At 38.4% G+C, this 21357-nt stretch overlaps 5 protein-coding genes across 9 annotated transcripts in view; 3 read left to right on the top strand and 2 right to left on the bottom strand.

Annotated features, from left to right (window-relative positions):
• Positions 1–50: 50 nt before the first annotated feature.
• LOC113686488 (uncharacterized) lies at positions 51–2675 on the top strand. Its single transcript, XM_027204110.2, has 2 exons — positions 51–639; positions 1904–2675. Exons 1-2 carry the CDS (start codon positions 85–87, stop codon positions 2192–2194), a joined length of 846 nt encoding a protein of 281 aa, XP_027059911.2. The 5' UTR covers positions 51–84; the 3' UTR covers positions 2195–2675.
• A 305-nt stretch (positions 2676–2980) lies between these two features.
• LOC149035032 (uncharacterized) lies at positions 2981–4282 on the bottom strand. Of its 2 annotated transcripts, none has more exons than XM_089191195.1 (3): positions 3592–3743; positions 3418–3505; positions 2981–3234 (listed from the first exon to the last, which is right to left on the bottom strand). In XM_089191195.1, the coding sequence occupies exons 1-3, from the start codon at positions 3680–3682 to the stop codon at positions 3099–3101; spliced, it is 315 nt and encodes a 104-aa protein (XP_089047321.1). In that variant the 5' UTR covers positions 3683–3743; the 3' UTR covers positions 2981–3098. The 2 variants fall into 2 exon arrangements, 1 of the variants encoding a protein (XP_089047321.1); XR_016182190.1 differs by lacking the exon at positions 3592–3743 and adding an exon at positions 4184–4282 and having other exon boundaries at positions 3102–3234.
• LOC149035033 (uncharacterized) lies at positions 3614–15174 on the top strand. The gene is made up of 2 exons (XM_089191182.1): positions 3614–3753; positions 10688–15174. Exon 2 carries the CDS (start codon positions 10724–10726, stop codon positions 14408–14410), a length of 3687 nt encoding a protein of 1228 aa, XP_089047308.1. The 5' UTR covers positions 3614–3753; positions 10688–10723; the 3' UTR covers positions 14411–15174.
• The window catches only part of LOC149035034 (uncharacterized), a 52790-nt gene continuing 35056 nt past the window's right edge, over positions 3624–21357 (top strand). Inside the window, exon 1 of one of the 2 annotated variants that reach the window (XM_089191179.1) lies at positions 3624–3753. The gene's annotated coding sequence lies outside the window, so the exon portion shown is untranslated. Of the gene's footprint in view, positions 3754–7204; positions 7278–21357 lie in introns of those variants that run through there. The other variant, XM_089191181.1, reaches the window with a different exon arrangement.
• On the bottom strand, positions 15043–20821 carry LOC149035035 (beta-alanine-activating enzyme-like). 3 transcript variants are annotated; one of them, XM_089191188.1, is made up of 6 exons: positions 20037–20821; positions 19328–19520; positions 18595–19000; positions 16756–18282; positions 16043–16270; positions 15717–15857 (listed from the first exon to the last, which is right to left on the bottom strand). In XM_089191188.1, the coding sequence occupies exons 1-6, from the start codon at positions 20627–20629 to the stop codon at positions 15853–15855; spliced, it is 2952 nt and encodes a 983-aa protein (XP_089047314.1). In that variant the 5' UTR covers positions 20630–20821; the 3' UTR covers positions 15717–15852. The 3 variants fall into 3 exon arrangements, with proteins under 3 accessions (XP_089047312.1, XP_089047313.1, XP_089047314.1); XM_089191186.1 differs by having other exon boundaries at positions 15043–16270; XM_089191187.1 differs by lacking the exon at positions 20037–20821 and adding an exon at positions 19798–19929 and having other exon boundaries at positions 15043–16270.

Here is a 21357-nt window from a genome sequence, read left to right on the forward strand (position 1 = left end):
GCTCTTAGACAATTCTGCGCGTTGTTAGCAGTTACTATGGCAACCGGACCTATCGTTTCCGAAGAAGACGGTTCGGAAAGAAACATGGCGTCTACGGAACCTCATCGCAGGAGTTCTACGGGGAGCGAATGTCGTGATAAAACCAACGACCGTCTCAGAAAGGAGCATTTTTTGCTTCCTAATTCTGATCAGATAGATTTGAATCTCCTTCTTCAAGCCGTTCTCGATATTAACGAGAAACTGAATGAAAAACCAGAGAGATCAAAAACAGAGGAAACCTGTGGAAGTCCGACTTCGAAAGATGATCGGCAAATTACTCAAAAGGACAGAGACTTCGACGATACTGCTTCAAGACATTCCTCGGTGTCTTCGGCGTCTAGATCGAGACCAAGAAGTGCTGTACATCTCAACGAGTCTCGCCGCCCTCGGCCTCTAGATCGTAAAAACATGTCTTTCAGTAATGCCACAGTAGATGCTATTGATCGAGAAAATAAGAGACTTTTAAAAGAAATAACAAGAAACAGAGGAAGACCGAAGTCTGCCCAACCAAGGAAACTTGTTTCAGAACCCTTACGGGTACAAACTTCGTCTGAGGTCAACAGATACAGGTTTCAACGAAAAGTAGATATGGAAAACCAGGTTAGTATTACGAGAAGTGTTGTAGGGGCTCTTTGATATTATGAGTCTTGAAAAAATCCTTCAAGTAAGAAAAAAAGCAAAACGAAATTCTGATCAGACAAAATCTACACAGTAAGTTTATTGTTTGTGCTTCGTTGTTACTCGATGACACTCCTCTTACTTTTAGGCAAATAGTTATCTTATAATATTTGACAACGTTAATATTTGAAAACTATGCTTTGCGTGATGAATTAATTATGCAATGCTGACGCATTTTTTTACCACTCGCAATGTACAGGAAGATACGCCGAGGTATTTCACTCTACTTGACTAAATTAAAACCTGTAGAATGTTAAATAGGCGCGCTATTTCCCTACCTTTCTCTGTTTTTACGATAACCATAATTTTGAGGGGTCAGAACTTTTTAATGCATAACAAGCAACATCAAATGATTCACTGAAAGCGTAAACATAAAAAAAACAAAAGATGGATTGCCTTGGTTGATTGGCTTGCTTTTCATTTCAATGGACATCAACGAAATATTGCTCTTTACTGGCTTATGTTCCATTATGAGGGCATATATGCCCAATTTTCTGTAATAATCAAGATTCTCCCAAATACTGAATAAATATCTCAGTCAGCCAACATACAGTTTATAATATATCCAGGAGAAGACTCTGTAAAAGGGGAAATTCCAGATAATTTTATGCCTCTTCATGATAATTGAATGATAGTTTAATATAGTGACATTTTTCTTTAGATTGTGGATTGTCATTATGATAATCCTTTGAATTGATTGGCCCCCCCCTTTGAATGACCACCTCTCTAATTGGCCTAAACATAAAAAATAAATACCCTTCTTGCTTAATAAATCATGAATGAAAATTAATTCTTATTGTGTGCCCCCACCTAACCCACCTAAATATACAAACTCTGTTGAAATAAGCTCACATGTACAAGGTTTACATGACGTGAATTTCTCTTCTTTTTTTTTTTTTTTTATCTCCTTTGGTCTTATATCAATTATGAATTTCAACATTTTCCTCAGAAGTGTGCTATCCATAACATTTGTCACTTGTCACAAAGCCAGTAAAATTCATCCACACTTGACTTTGTTTAACTCATAACCTATCAATGTTGATTTGAAAATATTAGTAATCTTTGCAACTGAAACTGCTTCTTTTTTACCCTTTAAATCTCAAGATCTGACTGTAAATTCTCCCTTTTAGAAGCTACACATTTGCTGGTAAACTAATTATGAGAATTTTATGAATAATTTTTTCAGAAATTACTTGAAAGGCTTCAAACAGTCAAACCAACAAGGACATTATCACGGGACTCATTACTCAAAGAACATATTAAACAGAAACAATATTCAAAAACGGCCTCAAGAAGCCGACCAAGCAGTGCAAAAAGCAGCACAGGAAGTGTCTCCCAATTGTCACGTTCTTCCAGTGAGTCCAGTTTCATGATTGGTGATTCTGCAAGTGTAGCAAGTTCAAGGATTTCCAGTGGTTCAAGTCGATCTGCACAGAGGAAAGCCATGTCTAAACCTGTGTGGGAATCTGGATGGTGATCTGCAATATTTACCTTTGTGGCTAATAAACTGATTCATGTGATCTGTTGTGAACTCTTGTTAAAAAATTTTATGGTATCCTGGATCCCAGATCTAAATATGTGCAAGAAAAGAAACATGGACCACATGTTTATCCATTTTAAGAGCCAATGAGAGATTATTATTATTTAAGAAAAGAAAAAGAAAAGTCTTGCTCAGAGCAGTTAAAGGTTAATTTCTTTTCTCTAAAAGACCAGAATTTGTCATGTGACCATAAAATCAATGACAAGGCATTACTTAGGGAGCAGTTTTCTATTTATATCATTACACACAATTAGGGAATGGTAAAAAAATTTGGACTGCTGTAATTAAATTGACATGCATGTGTTATCATGTAAAGGAATAATTTGTACTTGGAATCTAAATTATAAACACCACAAAAATTCACCTTGCTTTGTTTGACATATTTTTTGTAAATAAAAGGGGTAACTTTCTAAAGAAACTGTGGTGCTGTGTCAGTGGGAGAGTACAACAACAAGTACTTTAGTATTAATAACTGAGTTGATATCATAAATTGGCCATCATAAAGAGTTTAAAAGCTGACAATTTGAACGTTAGCCCTTCATCAATCACTATTATGAAGGGCTAACACTTACAACATCAGCTTTTAAACTCTTTACAATGGCCAAATTATGTTATCAACTCAATTGGTAATACTAAATTACCCTGTTACATTCTTTGTGAGTTTCTTACCCTTTCAAACAAGGTAAAAGTAGGTAAGGAGAAAAATTTTGAAGTTGATAATTATAAAGCCTGTAGGTTGACAAGTTTGTATTTAATTGTTTAAAAAAAAATACAAGTGAGCTAATAGTATAACAATATTGGATGGAATGGCTTGAGTCCTTTCTAGACATAAGTGCTCCAACTAATCATGTGTTTCACGTTGAATTCTTGAGACCAAAATTGTTTTTTTCTTCTTCTTTGTCCTTTTCCTAACTCTCCTACAAACATTTTTTGACTCTAAAAGATAAATCTCTTGTTTCAAGAAAGAAAATCTTAGACTGGAAAAGAAGAAGATAAAAAAAGAACATTAGAAAACACCAAGGGGGGGAAGGGAGGGTACAATCTCCTTTTCATATAAACAGTCTGGCTCAAACCTATTGCAATCCTCTGGTGCTCTCAGGGAAAACGATAAGACACACCCATTATGGGTAATGTGTAATACGGATTAGAAATGAACTCACAATTGAATAGAACTGGGCTGCCTTTTGAGCAGTTTTCGATTGATGAACGAGAAAGTATTCTTCTGATTCTTCTTCTTCTGGTTCAACGCTAAAAGAGAAAAGACTTTTTGAAATCGGATGCCAGTTTAAAAAAAGGTCGGTGGCTGACTTGTTAAATCTGTACGTATTACATACCTATGCGCTTTTGTTTACCCACAAAGTACGATGGGATTTGTAAGACTAGCCACACACGACTTGCAGACATCAGTAACAAAGGTGACTCCATGGACCTTGCTCACTAAGTCTTTAACTTACAATTTATGATGCTGTCACGGCTAAACTGTTGTCTATAGAATGGTGAGTACATATCCTTCAGACAAAGTGAGCAGAAAACTTTATCTAATTCAATTCTGATCACAAGAACAGGCTCTGAATATTTACCGTAACACGGAAATATATGCAGATGCAACTGAAAAACTGCACGTCGCATCGTTTCCGGAGCAAATTCGTGTTATTTGTGATATACTTAACGTTCGAGACGGTCATTAAGAGTCAAAGGAGATACGTTTCTTAGTTTTCAATCATGTAAAGAACAAAATCAATGTTAAGAAGGAATATGACGCAATCTGACAACAATGTGCTTATCAAGCATCTCTTGTTTTATCCGTCACCAATTTCAGTCAGCATTCTTATATACTTTTCGGTTCGAATACCTTACTAAATGATTTTGTCTCTTTTTCATCGGGATCATTGATCAAAGTTGCCTGTAAATTTTAGGAAAGCTTACCGATCTTAGCTGATCATTAGGCCTCCTTCACTATATCTTATCTTACAAGTAAAACTCCGTGGTATGCGGGAAGCAGAAATTTTTTTTGGGATCACTTTCTGAAGGAGCTTAGACACCAGGCTCAACTAGGTAACCAAGCCTTCTGATGATTTGTTAACAATTCTATACTCACCTCCCCCAACTGGTTGAAGTGCGATTGGATGGGGACAGGGAAGGGAACATTTTTGTTACTTGCGCGAGAAAAAACAAATTGGAAGTTATCTATTAACCCTATTTTTTTTTTATTTTCGCGTGAAAGAATATTACCTTATTTCGCTGCGCTCCGTTCAAATACGAATCTTCTGCCTTTGGCTTAAAAACGCTTTCTTCGAGAATTCTAAACTCTACTCACGGTCAAATGGAACCGAAGGGAATTTCAAACCTAGAAAATACTTGCTTCTGAATAGTGTCTTAGCTCTGCTCTCGGTGACGTTTTTCCGAAGGACTCGCTAGATTGCAGAACAATCGCAAGAAGTGCACCTCGTCGAGTACAGGTCTTGAAAATGTATTCAATGTTAAAAGAAATCCTAGCAGGCAAACGAAATTAACCTTTCGGTAAACTACGTAATTGAACCAAGTACTTTTTTTTAACGGACCACAAAATTCGTCGTAAGTGTAGTAATCCGCTTATTTATTCTTGACATTAAGCTTATTTCGACTTAATAAAGCAATTGGTATCAATCATATGAAAATACGTATTTGACAACTTGATAATCTTGTTAGAACGTCATAGAAAAAAAATCTGAAAGGCCTTTTCACTGTTTATAGCGGTAAATTTATATTCACCGTGGAAGCTTTGCACGTCTTAGTTATTTGCTTGATTATTTTTTGACGCTGTTGTGTTGAGCATCCATCTGAAGTGTGCGTGACTGAGTGCTCAGGGTGCAAAGAGTGAAAACAGTACGCAAACCTAATAATTTCGATCCCTCCACCCCTCCCTGCTCCACCCTCTACAAAAATGAGTAGTTTCTGGACCATATTGACTTGAAATTTTACACTTGGTAATTCCTAAATTGACTGATGCCTCACACAAGAGAAAATTATTTTCATATCATATCTGTGCATCACTGAGGCCTTCCATTAATAAAAAGGCTATTCTGGTATGTTCCAATAATGGCTCTGGGTCAGATGCGTTTGCAACAAAGGATGGAAAAAATGAATTATTATTATTATTATTAGCATTATTATCATTATTATTATTGTGTTACATACTCTTAACCAAATTTGAAACTTTACCACTCCCCTCCCCTAAAGCAGCTACATGTAAACAATATAGGGCCTTTTTTAAAGTCCTCACAGTTTAATGCCTCAAGGCTTGCTGGTTTGGCAGTCAGTGGAAAAGTAATGAAAGAAATACATTCAGTTGGATTTAAATGATTATAATTAAGATTTAAATATCAATTCCAACTGAGCAATGACTGACGATACAGAAAACAAGACATTGATTGCATTATATTAGGTGGCTTGATCCAAATGAGCCAAGAAAGCTTTTTTTTTTTGTTTTGTTTTGTACCTAATCATAAAAAGCCCCATATTCTGTAATTGTAAGTCATAAAGTGAAATTCAGTACTCTATCTATATTCAATAGACCTTACTGCAGTTTTCAACACCACCTTAATGGGTTGGTGGGTGGGCATTACCATGCAGTATTTGTATGAGAATCCAATGTGAAATAATCTTTGTGAATTATATTAGGTGGCTTGATGCAAATGAGCCAAGAAAGCATTTTTTTTTGTTTGGTACCTAATCATAAAAAGCCCCATATTCTGTAGTAGTAAGTCATGGAGTGAAATTCAGTACTTTAACTATATTCAATAGACCTTACTGCAGTTTTCAACACCACCTTGATGGGTTGGTGGGCAGGCTTGACCTTGCAGTATTTGTACAAGAGTTCAATGTCAAATAATTTTTGTGAAAAATTCTGTTATGATAAAAATATCAGAAATATGGCAAATGTAAGCAACAGTTGTAAACGTTACAGGAAAAGGATTCTTCTGTAAAAGAATTTTCTTTTTGCAGACTAAAATTTCCTGAAAAAAAATAACGGACAATGCAAGGAAAATCTATTACAAACAACAGGGCAAATTAAAGGACAGGTACAGCCATAGCCACTATAAAGTAAGCATCCCTACCACTCCCAAAATGCATTATCAGTTGCCTCAGATGTCCAGGCAGTCCAGGCAGTCCAGGGAACAATTTAAACATTGACTCAGTTTTGTGTAATCAGATTAATTGTTGCTAAGTGCATTATTTCATGACAGCGTACTTCAACAAGTTAGGTATACATATAGTATATACCACAAAAGCAAATTATTTTTGGTGTTATTGCTAATTGAGATATCAGATCAAGAAAGTATAAGATTATTAATAAAGAGTTAAATTTTAGCTGTAAGCTTTTCGAGTTATTGATTTGACAATTTACTGTACGTTGTACAATTACAAAAGGAAACACTAAATTTAGGTTGTAAAACACTAAAAAACTTACTTACTTACCTTTCAGTCTCAAAAAGATTTCCTCTTTACTGTTTCAAAAATTTGAGCTTGTGTTTACTACTCGCCGAAGTTCCTTGTATTCTCTAGTGTGACAAAAAAGGTCACCCAAGCAAGAAAAGGCTTGGGCACAAATTCAGTAGGCTTGGCTACTGAGCTGAGCCTGGTCTCTAAGCTCCTTCAGAAAGTGATCCCAAAAAAAATTTCTGCATGCGGGAAACCCATGATGTGACATTTATATTGCGCAATAACCCTAATGTAACCAATAGTTTAGTTGTTTTTGATGTTTTGTGACCTAATGTCGAAGACTTCGAAATTTCACCATGAGGTGTATGGACGGTCATGAATTTTTGGTGGGAATTCTTGGGTGACGGCCAAAAATAATCATATCTAAAAAAAAAATTTGAAAAAAATAAATCCCCTTTATAGTAATCATACACCACTCAATAGGTTTCGAAAGGTAGAAAGATCATTTTTCAGTACCGCCGGTAGACGTCGCCGACAGGTCGTGACCCAATGATGAGAACGTAAAGTGGGAAAAAATAAGACGCATGAAAACAAAGAGGTATTTCTATAACTTATACAAAACGTTTTATTCTTGGAGGGAGAAACTCATTAGCTGTTGTTTGGTCTTATTACGCAACGCTTTCTCTTGGTGGCGGACAGAAATGCGTTGCATGACAAGACCACCAGCAACGGCTTGGCTGCATTGAATCTTATGCGTGACGACGTTTCACAAACTGGCTAACATCGAGCAGATGGCAGGACAATGCTTTGACTTTGACTTTGACTCCAGTAAGGGATCAGTGGCAAAATTGTCCTTACAATTACAAAACGCTCCAGAAGCTTATAACTTTTTTTAGCTTACGTGTAGCCAAACTCGAGGTTATGACGTAGAGAGCGTGCGAGAGCCGGTCGCGTGGAGACATCCTCGTTCCCAGGGTCCTTTCTTTTTCTCCCTCGAGAAGTGATGTGTCGATCATTTCGAAGCTTCAGTATCCCCTCGAGAAACCCCGGGCATTTGAACTTTTAAAGATTGGTTTAAATGCCCCACCCAACCTTTTTTTTTGTAAAAGACAAAATCAGCGACCGTCAGAAGCCCATGACTTGAAGTAATGGGCTCGTGCGACAGTGACATTTTACGCTTTGACCAATCTTAAAAACCTTGACCTTGCAGATCTTTTCTTTTGAGCCTATCCTTCGCGAAAGTGAATTTTTTCACCTCCTTATTTATGGATAGAACATTTGCATTCCGCTGGAAAGACTTGGCATTTCTGGTTCAAATAATAATCAATTATTAAAATTAATTCTCCACCCTAAGGTTGTCGGGGGGGGGGGGGTGGGGGTCTGCTAGTTAATGAGTGCATAACTTTCGCGAGGGAGGAAGAGAGAGAACCCGGATCAATATCAGTATCTGGGCAACTGCCCACCCACCCCTCCCCTAACCCAACTTTAACCCTAACTTGTTATCAATTGACTGTTATTGGGTTAGGGGAGGGGTAGGTGGTCGGAGTTACGCTCTGATGCTCTACCACTGAGCCACAGAGACTCTTTGGTGAGCGGAGTTTATTACAAAGTTCATATGACACGCGTCCTGCATATTGCTAGGATCAGCAATGTCGATAGCGTAATGTTTTTAGATAGAAATAGTAGAGATGGTAAGTTTTGAGCTCGGTGAAGAATTAAGAAAGATTTCCTTTTTTTTTTTTTTTTGGTAGAGCATCGGAGCGCAAATGCAAAGGTCTGAGGTTCGATTCCTCATGGGGACTCAGAATTTTTTCTTTGTCCCATGCTCGTGACAAGACGAAAAAACTCTTTAAAAATGGTTGATAAAAGTTCTTTAATCAAGAGCTAATGATAAACTGATGTTTTCAGTCAACATTCTTCCGAAACCGGAAGAGGTAATTCTATTTACAAAGTACTTTGAAAGGCGGTGATACGTTGCCACAAAAAAAAAAATAAAAAATTCTGAATTTGATGTCACAAACAAAACGCAGTATTCGCGTAAAGTTTATTTCCTTAATCAGTTGACGGGAATTTGTTAGTTTATGACTCGTTTACTTAATTAAAAACAGCCAACCTCTCATCTCAAGTAGTGGCGCAAATTATTTCTGACCGAAATCCTCAGAGGGAAATGTACATTTACTTGATCAGGACTGACTTTTCAATCGTTATTTTATCTCTGTTACAATCGAATCTTACTTTGGCTCGTTCATCATTGCATTTTTCTTAAAATTTGCGGTGAAATCGATGATTCCACTCTCTTAATCAAGTTGTATGTTCATCCAAATAAACTACTTGAGTTATTAAAGCCGAAGAATTCAAAACGAAGTCCGAACTACAACTTTCTCTTGAATAGAGATTCATCCTAAATTTTTTCTTTACAACTAGTCTTTTAAGCAGAAACTGAATATTTGAAATACATTAACTTAGGTATGAGAATGCAGTTAGCTTTAATTTTTCAAGTGGAATCGAAGCGGTCATAACAGTGGCGAGTACGGGACAGGGTTGACTCAGAGGGAAGGTATGAAAGATGGAAGCTTCGGATAACGGGCTCCTAATTTATAGATAGAACACTTTTATTCCGCTGGAAAGACTTGGATCTTCTGGTTCAAATTCTCCACCCTAGCCAGGTTAGGGTTGCCTGGGCAGGGGGGGATCTACTAATTAATAAGTGCATAACTTTCACGAGGGAGGAAGAGAGAGAACCCTTGGAAAGAGGTTGGCTTGCGTATGAATATTTGCATATCACTCATCAAAAATAAACTCAAGCTGTTGTATTTCTTAAACTGAGCGAGTCACGCAACAACCAAACGCGCTTTATGGTAATAAACAATGAAACAGACACTCAACCAAAACAGATCTCTTAGTTCACGTATTTCTGAAAAGTCCGAAATGACAACGATATAGCAGTTTTCTGTAAGGAAGGATAAAATCATCATGAATCAGTGAAGAACAGAAAAAAAAAGACTCTGCACTTTGTACATTGGTAACCACACAATGTCAACTCCGTGGAAAGCTAAATGGGCTCCCCTGTTTGAAGTATGCTTGCTGGCGTAGCTATTGCCTCCATCATACAGATCCATGCGTTATATAAATTGAAAAAAAAACTTCTACACTTTCCTTCCATGACAAAGGACACCGGCCAAGACGAATTACATAGTATTTAATTTTTAGCGCGAAGGCATTCTCTGTTTCCTTTACAAGATCAACGGTAACAGTGAAAAATAATTAACTCCGCAGTTCTAAGAATTTTAGAATTTTTTTCCCGTCTTATTATTACGATCACAATTTCCACGAATGTGATTGGTGGATGAACTACATTGGTTTTTACTAATATCTCTGAAAAGGTGTCATCGGACACTTTTTTCACAGTATTGAAAACAGTAATCTCACCACCCAACTATCCAAAGCGAGTGATTTCCTACATGACAATAACTATAGGAAACTGTTTCTAGAGCTTGTCAGTTTGTGTTTCTCAAAGATTGTAATGCTTCAGTGTTTAAAGATTGTAATTGTAAGTCCTTTAATGAATACATTTTGTTTTTCTCGGAAATTGAAACGGTTATAATTACTTGGTAAGAGGTTTTCGTCTCGTCAATTTTGATCTGTAATCATAATCGTGATTGACAGATCGAACTCCCAATTCGCGGTCATCCGATTTCTTTGTCTCTTGTATGATTACAGACTATTGAACTCCATACGGTAGTAGAAAAACTATGATCATTTAAATTCTAGAATGAATTATAGATTTCCAGAGATCATAACTAGTGAGGGACAAATTGGAATAACCAAGGACCATTTGTATAAACATTCTATTCAATGAGTAAATGCAACCATAAACGCCTTAAAAAAGATACCAAGGTGAACTTATCATAAAACTTCTCATTCTTACACGCCTAATGCAAGTAACTGGCAATTGAAATTGGGATTCTTTTCAATCAATATTGAAGGTGTAATACGGTTTCCAAACAGGGTTGAAACTTAAAAGAATGACACGATAAGGAAGACATGGCTTCCTCAGTTTACACCAAAGAGCAACTAAACTACTTCAGAATTTGTCATGTAGTCACTAATATCCTGCCACATGGGCTGCGATCCATTTTTAAACAAGAGTGGGACAGTCGTTACCAGGCAACGTTGGGAGAATGGAAAGATACACCTCAAAATGGAATGGACTTCTACAACAGGGAGTCTCCCCGGAGCCGAACGCGGAATGTTCGTCTGCTGGAAACGATAAGAAACGGAAATAGGGCACAGTGGGATTGTACTACACTCTTTTTTGCAATACTATACTCCGATTCTATCGGCCACGGACTCGGTGCAGCAGTTCGCTCGAATGTCGATGAGCTCAGAGAATTTCGCAATGAAGAGTTCGCTCACATGCCACAGGGTCAGCTGTCAGATCTACAGTTCAGACTTGCTGTTCAAAAAGTGAAGATCGCATTTCAGTGTCTTGGCCTCTCAACCAATGATATTCAAAATGTCTGCAAGCAGAAAAGTTTTCCGACAGAGGAACTTCAAAGTGTTTTAGAAAAGAATCAAGTCTTTGAAGAACAGCACCATATCCTTGAGGAACAGTTGCATAGTGATGTTTCTTCATTCTGCATTCTTCCGCCTAAACCATCACACGAAATCGCACCTCGCGAGAGCGAGGTTGGCAAAATAACAAAACGACTTGAACGGCTGAGAGAAGCAAATGAAAATGGTTTGAGTTACTTATATATTTCGGGTAACCCTGGAAGTGGCAAATCTCAACTAGCCGGTCTAGTAGCTCAACACTTTTACGAAACAGCTAACGAAGACCTCAAAACCCCCACGTTCGTCATGACTCTTAACGCTGAAAGTTCAAAAACGCTCCTGGAATCGTACGCTTCTTTGGGCAGACAAATCAAGTGCCCTGAATACACTATCATGCAAACCCTTAACTCAACAGATATGCAGTTTGAAGAACAAATCAACAATCTAAAGGATTTGATAGCAACCAAAATTCCTCTTTACGGATCATGGCTCTTGGTGGTCGACAATGTTAGCAGTTTATGTGATGTACATGATTTTCTCCCTCGGCCTGGAAACCAGCAGTGGACGAAAGGCCAGTTGCTTATCACAACACAGAACTCTTTATCCATCCCCTCTGAAAGCTCGTTTGTCTCTCACATTTCAGTGAGCGAAGGCATGGTGCCCAAAGATGCCCGTTGCTTTTTAGCAAAGGTCTCTGGTATTAGACAACAAGGAATGGAGGATAAAATCGCTAAGGCATTAGATTACCAACCCCTCGCGCTGGCTAGTGCAGGCGTTTACATGAAAAAGGTTCGTGAAAGTAAAGTCGCCAGAAGCTTTGGATGGGAAGAGTACTTAGAAAAGCTAGAGAGAGGTATGCGAGCCCTTACTGAAAAGGAACTAACAAAAACCAACCCAAGCTACAGGAAGTCCATGACTGTCGCAACCAAGCTGGCTATTGAACGAGCGATAAACAATGACAGTGTTGTTAAAAGCGCGTTTACACTCCTTTCCCTGTGTTCTTTACAACCTTTGCATTTAGACATCCTTATGAACTACATTTTGAATGATCAAAATCCGCATTTGGATAAAGAAGAAATTGCCCTTCAGATCCAAGGCTACTCTCTTCTTCTCTTCGATGAGAGAGAAAGTGGAATTTTTGTTAGTGTGCATCAAGTTGTGCATGAAGCCAGTAAATCTGTAATCAACGAGTGTCAGGAGCCTGATGAACACGTTCGAAGTGTTGCATACGCTGTAATGTCCTTCAACCAATTCATAGACACTCATCTACCACACACTTGGAACAACGAAAACTCTATTCGTGATAGTGAGCATCTCATTCCACACTTGAATACATTTGCTGCAGAAGTTGAAAAGGTCTTCCTTCACGAGGATAAATATCAAGTTACCGAGAAACACGTTTTCAACTACTTCAAATGTTCAAAATATTTCAGAAGGCTTGCAATAATTTGCGGAAATCACCGCGAATTTTCAGGAGCAAAAGTTTACTGTGAAACAGCTTTGAAACTGGTTGAAATGGATAAGAAGATACGGAGTTGTGAGTATCCTGGAGACGTTGAGTTAAAAGAACTTGGACCCACGGATGATGCCCTTGTGACAATTTGCAATTTACTAGGTTGGGTTCAGCGTGAGTTGGGTGACTTTCAAAATTCCAAGGAGAATCATGAACGTGCTCTAGACATTCAGCTAAAAAATCTTGGACCCCAGCACGTTGATGTGGCAAATTCATACCATCATCTAGGTAATGTACAGTACGACTCGGGTAACCTGAAAGAGGCCATGCAGTATTATGAACGTGCTTTGGAAATCCAAGAGAAGAATCTTGGTCATGATCATATTTATGTGGCGTTTTCATTGCTTAACATGAGTTCAGTGGAAAGTAAACTGGAAAACTTGCAACAAGCTAAGGACCATATTGAACGAGTTCTGGACATTAGGTTGAAAAGGCTTGGACCCGAGCATGTTCGTGTCGCTGCTACTTACGATCGCTTGGGTACTGTACAAAGTGAATTGGGTGACCTGCAAAAGTCTAAGGAGTGTTATCAACGAGCTCTAGACATTCGGTTGAAAAAGCTTGGACCCGAGCATGTTCATGTCGCTGATATTTACTATGACTTGGGTATTGTACAGCGTGAATTGGGTGACCTGCAAAAGTCTAAGGAGTGTTATCAACGAGCTCTAGACATTCGGTTGAAAAAGCTTGGACCCGAGCATGTTGATGTCGCTGATACTTACTATGGCTTGGGTATTGTACAGAGGGAATTGGGTGACCTGCAAAAGTCTAAGGAGTGTTATCAACGAGCTCTAGACATTCGGTTGAAAAGGCTTGGACCCGAGCATATTCATGTCGCTGATATTTACTATGGCTTGGGTATTGTACAGCGTAAATTGGGTGACCTGCAAAAGTCTAAGGAGTGTTATCAACGAGCTCTAGACATTTGGTTGAAAAGGCTTGGACCCGAGCATGTTCATGTCGCTGATACTTACTATGGCTTGGGTATTGTACAGAGGGAATTGGGTGACCTGCAAAAGTCTAAGGAGTGTTATCAACGAGCTCTAGACATTCGGTTGAAAAAGCTTGGACCCGAGCATGTTGATGTCGCCCGTAATTACTTTAAATTGGGAAATGTAGAATGTGAATTGTGGGACCTTCAGAAGGCTAAGGAGCATTTGGAGTGTGCTCTAGACATTCAGTTGAAAAAGCTTGGTCCCGAGCACCTTGAAGTCGTGGATACTTACAATAACTTAGGCATGGTGCACTGTAAATGGAATAATCTGGGACAGGCCAAGGAATATCACGAACAAGCACTGGCTATACGCCTGAAAAATCTTGAACCCGAACATGTTGATTTGGCGAATTCATACCACCATTTGGGTAATGTGCAATTAGCGTTGGATAACATGCAACAGGCCAAAGAGCTATACGAACGTGCTTTACATATCCAGTTGAAGAATCTCGAACCTGACCATGTTTATGTAGCATTTTCCTACAATAGTTTGGGTGATGTACACCGTAAATTTGGCGACCTGGAACAGGCCAAGGTGTACTTTAAACGAGCTTTAAACATTGAACTGAAAAAACTTGGTCCCGAACATGTTTATGTAAGGGGTATTCAGAATAAGTTACGTAACGTACAGCTTGCCATAGATGACATGCGACACGGCACGGAACGTTAAGAGGAGGCGGATTTTTTTTCTTTAATTGTAACTTTTCTATTGATCAAGTTCAGTCAAACGAGGAAATGAAAAAGTAATTGACATGCCAGGGAGTGAACGCTGTAAAAATTTAATACCCAACTCTTCTCTTTTCACAACAATCATTTACTGTAGGAATACCAGGGCTGAAATTGGCAAATCAGGGATTACTCATAATCCATAACCTTAGGGGGTGGAGGATAGAGGGCTGGGAAGAAGGGGAAGCTATTGCTCCCCTCCCCCCTAAGGATCTGTAGTATTCTAATGATCCCCCTCATTGCCAGTAAATTTTCTATGATCCTCTTTTCAGTGATGACTGATCCCCCTCCACTCCCCCAAAACACCATGTGATCCCCCAAAGTCCTCCCAGTCTTCCCCCCCAAGGGATCAATAATGACTTACACTTAAGTTTAAGATGAATAGCTGCTTGAGGTAGAGAATTTGATAATAGAATATTCTTATGTGCCACTGGAAATGCAATCACTAGAATAATTTTTTTCATATAGTTTATCTTAGTTAAATTTTCTTTTTGTATATTTAAACTGGTTAACTAAAGCAATTAAGTCAAATAACTGACGTAAAATAGCAATATTGATAATTCTGATTGTAATTCAACTTTGTAATATAAAATTTATTCAGTCTTAAGTCTGCAAAAAAAATAATTCAGTCTGGGAATTAATTAAAATGAAAATCTAGCTGTATTTTTAGATGAGTAAAAAGAAAATAAAAATATTTTTTATAGTCAACATTGTTACTACTTACTCTTCAGTTTCATTTAACCCTTTAACTCCCACAAGTGACCAAGACAGAATTTCTCCATACAATATCAATACTATATGAGGCAGACAAGTGATGAGAATAAAAAAATATTAATTAGGAATTATTAGTAGATCCAATACCAAATTCTCCAAATTAACATCACAAGAACTATATGGCAGACAGTAAGGAGAATTACTAATGAGATCTTGGGGAGTTAAAGGGTTAATATTCCAAGTGAGTAGAGATAGTTGTCCCTACAGCCAATGAGAATTTGATTGTCAAACACAACAGGTGAAGAAAATACTTCACCAGGCAATGAATACAAAGCTAAAAGAACTCCTGAATAAAAATCCAGAATATACAGGCTTCCAACACTTGACAAAGCAAACACTGCTAATTGAGTGTCATACTTATCACAAGGCCTTGCGTTACACATTGTGTGACAAGACATATTTTCCTCAATCATGGCTACAAAAGGACTTGAATACACAGGCCCATCAGTTGTAAATCTCCACGAGAGCTCACCATTTAGTGACAAGCAATACACAGATTTGTCATGTGAGCCAAAAAAAATACAGTGTGAGATCCTGGAACCATATCTTACATCATGGTACAAAGTCGCTGAACAGAACACTGAAGCTTGTGTCTCAAACTCCCATAGCTTATTACCCTGGAAGTCAAAACAATAAACAAACCCATTCACGCATGCACAAACTACACCAATGGGTGTCAATAATGGTGATGCAAACAATGGCTTAGGACACTGCTGACTCCAAAGTATTGTATGTTCAGTAGCACCAATTGCAAGGAGACGGCCGCTTAGTGTAGCAATGAATACTAAATGAGGTTTCTTACTTATACATGGAGAACTGAAACAAGATCCTGCACCGCAGTGTGTTGCAGAAATGCACTGCCTATTTGTGACATCAAGGGCATACAAATAGTGATCATGTGACCCAACCCAGGCCACCCCAGTCTGGGGGTCAATGCAAGGAGAACTTTTCACTGCTGCTCCTGTTTGGAATGTCCAACTTGTTTCACTGGTGAAGCGGTTGAGTACATACACTTGGCCATCATAACAACCTAAAAAACAACAAATATTAGGTTCCATTTGATAAGATAAATAGCAAATCAGGCCATTGGAAATACCATCACAATCATTACAGAGGCCACGTCAGCTTTCTACATTCACCAGAAACTGTGAATTATTACTAATATTGTTTGCAAGACATGGTCTTTACTTTGTCTCACTTCAAGCTGAAAGAAAGGAGGGGAGGGAAGGGTAGGGAAGAGTTTGAGTGAAGAAAAGATTTTGAATAACCAAATTAGCAGTATTTTAGCCTCTTATTGACATTTTCTTTTAAAATGCATACTCATGCATTGAGAATCTTGATACCAGTAATGGAAAAAAACCACTCCAGAGAAGTAAAAACAAGTTCTATACACAAACACTCAAAGTATGTATTCAGATCCTGTAACATAATCACAGTGTCTCTCTCATTTGCCTTATTTACTTATTTATGAGTAACTCCTGCCATTTAATTAAAAAACAATATACAACACCTTACCCACTATTACAGATCTACCACAGAGTGAAAGAGCTGCAGAAGATTCTATTCTGTCCCCCAGCCTACTCTCCCACAGGACTTTGCCATCTCTCAGTCTGATGCACATGAACATGTGACTGTGAGAACCAATGAAAACTTCTCCTTCAGACCTCCCTGGTGCATGAACCACAAGAGGTGATGCATCAATACACTTGTACAGACAAGTTCGCCACTGATAAGAAACAGAAACTTTTCCTTTGGCATTGTTAAAATTTCCTGTATCTAGGTTGACATTCCTGGGAACTTTATGATCTTGGACAGAAGAGGAGAACTCCTTAGAGACCTTGGTCATTATTGATGATGGTCCAGCCTCACAGGATATCATACCAGCCTGAACACTGGTTTGACCGGCAGGAAATATTTGTGCCTTGCCTGCCACAAGCCTATCTATGCTTGGTGTTGAATGTTTACAGATGTTACAAATGGTAAACTGGTTTTGTCTTTGTACAGTACAAAAACAGGTTTTCACATCAGCTACACTGGATGGAGCATTTGTGCTAGAGTCTTCACTTTCTTCTACTCCCTGGATCTTTTTTGCTGCCTCATTATTATAAAGGGAGGCACCATCAGCTAGAGTTGAGAACTTTCTCTTCACTGGAAGAACAGGCACTTGCTCAGAAGGAACACTAATTACAAGAGTATTTGTAAGAGCATTTGCATCTTGATGTAGATGATGTGTCTCCTTGGAGTCCAGATCCTTTCCTTTATCAAAGATATTGAGTTTTCTCTCAAGGTAGCCACAAAGGGCACCAAAGGGTTTTGTTAAAATTATGTCCAATAACTCTGAAAGATCAACTTCTGTCTCCTTCTCTTCAGTTACAAATGTCTCAATTAGATCCACAAGCCTTACCGCATTAAGAGATGACCCACCACAAGCAATAAACATGTCATCTTCCTTAAAATCTCTTTGTTTGACATGAGACAAACTATCAGCCTGTCTTTCCTCACTGTCAGTAAAAATCTTCTGTTCACCATTGGTTTCAGTGACTCCCAAGACTTCATTCAAGGCATATCTTAAAAACTCTCTCATAGACATGTCCACTAGCTTTGTTCTTTTCTGAGCCTCAACTAACAGGGAGCCTCTGTCAACCTTTCCATGAGCTGTCATTGGAAGGTGAGAAATCGTATGTACTGAATCAGGACAAGCATCAACCGGTAAGATGTTCAGTATGCTTCTTTTAAAAGATGACAGTTCATTGTGAACATGCGACAGAGATTTGTTTACTACAAATAGGCGAAGTTTATCAGGTTTTCTGTCGGCAGTTTTCTCTAAAACCAAGGAACATGTCATTTCTGGGAACTGCTCAGAAATCTGCCGTTCAATCCAATCCAGATTTATTCTCTTTCCCATTCGCTTGATCTGCCTGTCTTTGCGTCCTTGGTACCAAATGGTCTTGTCTTTTACATAAGCCCAGTCCCCTGTGGCACGCATTGTTCCCAGGTGGAGTTGGGTTTCATTGTCTAGGAGACACACTCTATTTACACCACCTGAAAAGAGAGAAAGAAAAAAATTAGATTCACTTGTTTTTCTCCCCTTAGTGAATTAGCATAGAATGACTGTGCGGAAAAATTATAAATCAGTATAACAAATTTGAAGCAGTGAGTGATATTTAGGGCACAAGCTGTTGTTTATCCCTAATATCCCACAGAAGCCATACTATTTTAGTTCATTCTACAAATCAAAGAAAATGTAATTTTTACTTGTAAGTATTTCAAATTTGGCTGAAATACTACTGGTACTGGCCAATCACATCATTTTCAAGAAATCTCTCAGCTTCTACCATAAATAAAATAACTTACCAATGTATATTTGTCCCACTCCTTCCAAAACAATTTTCCCATTTGCATCTCGCACCTCAATGGTTGTGTCTGTCAGAGGAGTACCAAGAGGTACTTCACTAACCCAACTGGCTTTGTGGCTCTCCAGGCTTACATGTCCAGATGTTGAAATACCATGAAAATCAGCACTTGTATCCTCCAACTCACGATCAGTAATTTTATGACAAGATGCCCAACAGGAAACTTCTGTGATGCCATAAAGATTATAGATTGAGCTGTTACTCTCAGGAGACCTCCATTTTCTAAGAGTGGAGAGGGTAGGGCAGGCTTCACCACCAAATGCAAGCACTCTGAGAGATGAATCTTTATCGAGAATCTTTGACTGAATCAGTTCTGGACCAATGTGGTACAACAGTGATGGAGTGGGCTGTTTGAGATATAGAAATAAAACTTAGTCTAGACGGAAAAGGACTTATGCAGTATTACTTTGTCATACAGGTGATCACTGTGGTCATTTTGAGAATCCTTACAATGCTATTCTGAAAACTTTGAAGGAGCAAATTGTAGTTTGTATGCAAAATTTTCCAAAATTAATTTTTGCTGAGGAAATAAACAGATAATTTTCTCACTAGGCAAACTTGTCAGAGTTAAGTATCTAGTTCAAGTGAAGGGGGAAGTAAATCCTTTGGGTGAGTGGGTGGGGCCAACCAGGGTATGGTTCTCAGGGTCTTGTATCTCATAGAATATCTCTAACCTGTAAAATAGTGACTCTTTCTTCATCAAAAAGAATGCTGCAAAGCTTAGATGGCACCATTTTAACATTGTCAGGCACAATTACAAGTCTGGCTCCAGCTGCAAATGCTGTGAACATCTGAACAATGAAAGGATCAAAGGTGTAGGGAGAGGTAAGGAACATCACATAATCAGATGTCACTTTGAAGATGTTCCTGTGGAATATGAAGAATAAGTATTGTTGTTAGTGCTAGATTAAACATATGTAAATATTGTGGTGTATGGATTCCAGAAGGTGATTCAGGAGCTAAGGGGTAACATGAGGAAAATTTGAAGCCTTAAAAATGTGAAACTTTGTACAAAAGTGTGTAGCTATAACCCACTCCTCAGCACTTGTCACAGTTTATTTGTATGAATACATATTTTGCAATAACATTCATGAAGCAGCTCTTTACTGTAATGCAGACCATGTTGCCAGGCAAAATACTTTACTTTTCCTGCCCCTCCCCTTACATTTGAGGAGAAGCTCCTTGAAAGTGAGTTTGTACAATGCTGTGTTGCCCTTATTAGTTGATTGCACAATATCCACCTCTTAAAAGGCAATCATAAGTTTCAAGTTCCTTTCTTTAACATCAGAGAAGAGTGTAATAAGAGACGGGGGGAGGGGAATCACCCCTCATCCTCACCACTTCTAAATCTGCTACAGTGACTAAACATTATAGTAAACGTACCTCAAGTCAGTGATGTTTGTCACTATGCACATGTGTGGCACTCTAATGGCTTTTGCTTCACTTGTTGTACCAGATGTCTGCATGACATATGCAATGCCATGATCCTCACTATTCTCTTTTCTCCCCCTTAATTCATCCTGCCATCTTAAGAGTATAAAACCACTGTTAACAAGGACTTCATCACAGACAAATTCTACTTTGCTGCCATTAGGTAGAAATGGTTTCCATTGCAGTAAACATTTTTCAAATGATTCGAGTAGCTCTTCTTCTAATAAAACAAGATGGATTCTCAGTTTCAACAGAAACTTGCGGATCATGTCTGGGGGCCAGTTCAAATCAATTGGTGCAAAGCAATTTCTAGACTTCAACACTCCAAGAATGCAAGACACTAAACTAATTGACTGTTTGGAATATATCGCTATGGTTTCTTGTCTTTCGCACAATGTCTCCAAAATGTCTTCAACTTTGGACGCTTGAACAACCAGTTCGTTGTACGTGATGTGTTCTCGCATTGATCCAGAGTTATAGGTGACGGCGACATTACTCCCAAAAGAACGGGAAGTCGCATCGAACAGAGCGTCGAGAGTCGCCATTAAGCTGGCTAAATTACATCATCTCAAGCAGAAGTCCTTGAAATACTTGCCAAATACAAATAAAAATTGATTAGAAACTTTTCTCGCGTAATTTCAATATTTTAAACAATTTTCTCGGTGCTATAAATGTGGAGAAATCCAGTAAGTTCATCCGCCATGTTAAAGCCCGCACTGACTGACCAGCTGTCATCATAAAACTGTAGACTCGTGAGCATTTCATTGACTCGAACGCCACTGTCCAATGAAAAGTTTACAACTCCGAATTTAACAACGAATTTATTCGGCTCAGAAACAAAATGAACACATTTCTTTCTCGTTTAAACACTATATTTGCGTTTACTTTAACAGTACTCGCCGCTCTGACATTCCTATGTTTCCTATCGAAGCTTTTTAAAACTCATCAAGCCCCTCTTCAGTTACAGACGAAGAAAGTTTTGGTGTGAGTATCAATGTCTTTACGACCTGATCGTCGATCGTTGACAATGGCAGAATATTCGGGTTTCTTGTTCTAACACGTGTCTTCCTCTTGATCTTTTGAATAGTAAAAATGTTCAAGACTTCAGTGTTTCTAAGGAAAAGAATGACTTGGGCTTTATAACGTTTGACCTTGAAGCAGATATCCTTTTTGCCTTTTAATTTTCTGTACATGTTTTGTGATTGCATTGAGCTGCTGTGCTATATCTCCCCCGCCTCGCCTCCCCACCCCCGATCATTCCCCCACCAACTCC

Source organism: Pocillopora damicornis, chromosome 13 (genome assembly GCF_964200805.1).
Source record: "Pocillopora damicornis chromosome 13, jaPocDami1.2, whole genome shotgun sequence".
Taxonomy (NCBI): domain Eukaryota; kingdom Metazoa; phylum Cnidaria; class Anthozoa; order Scleractinia; family Pocilloporidae; genus Pocillopora; species Pocillopora damicornis.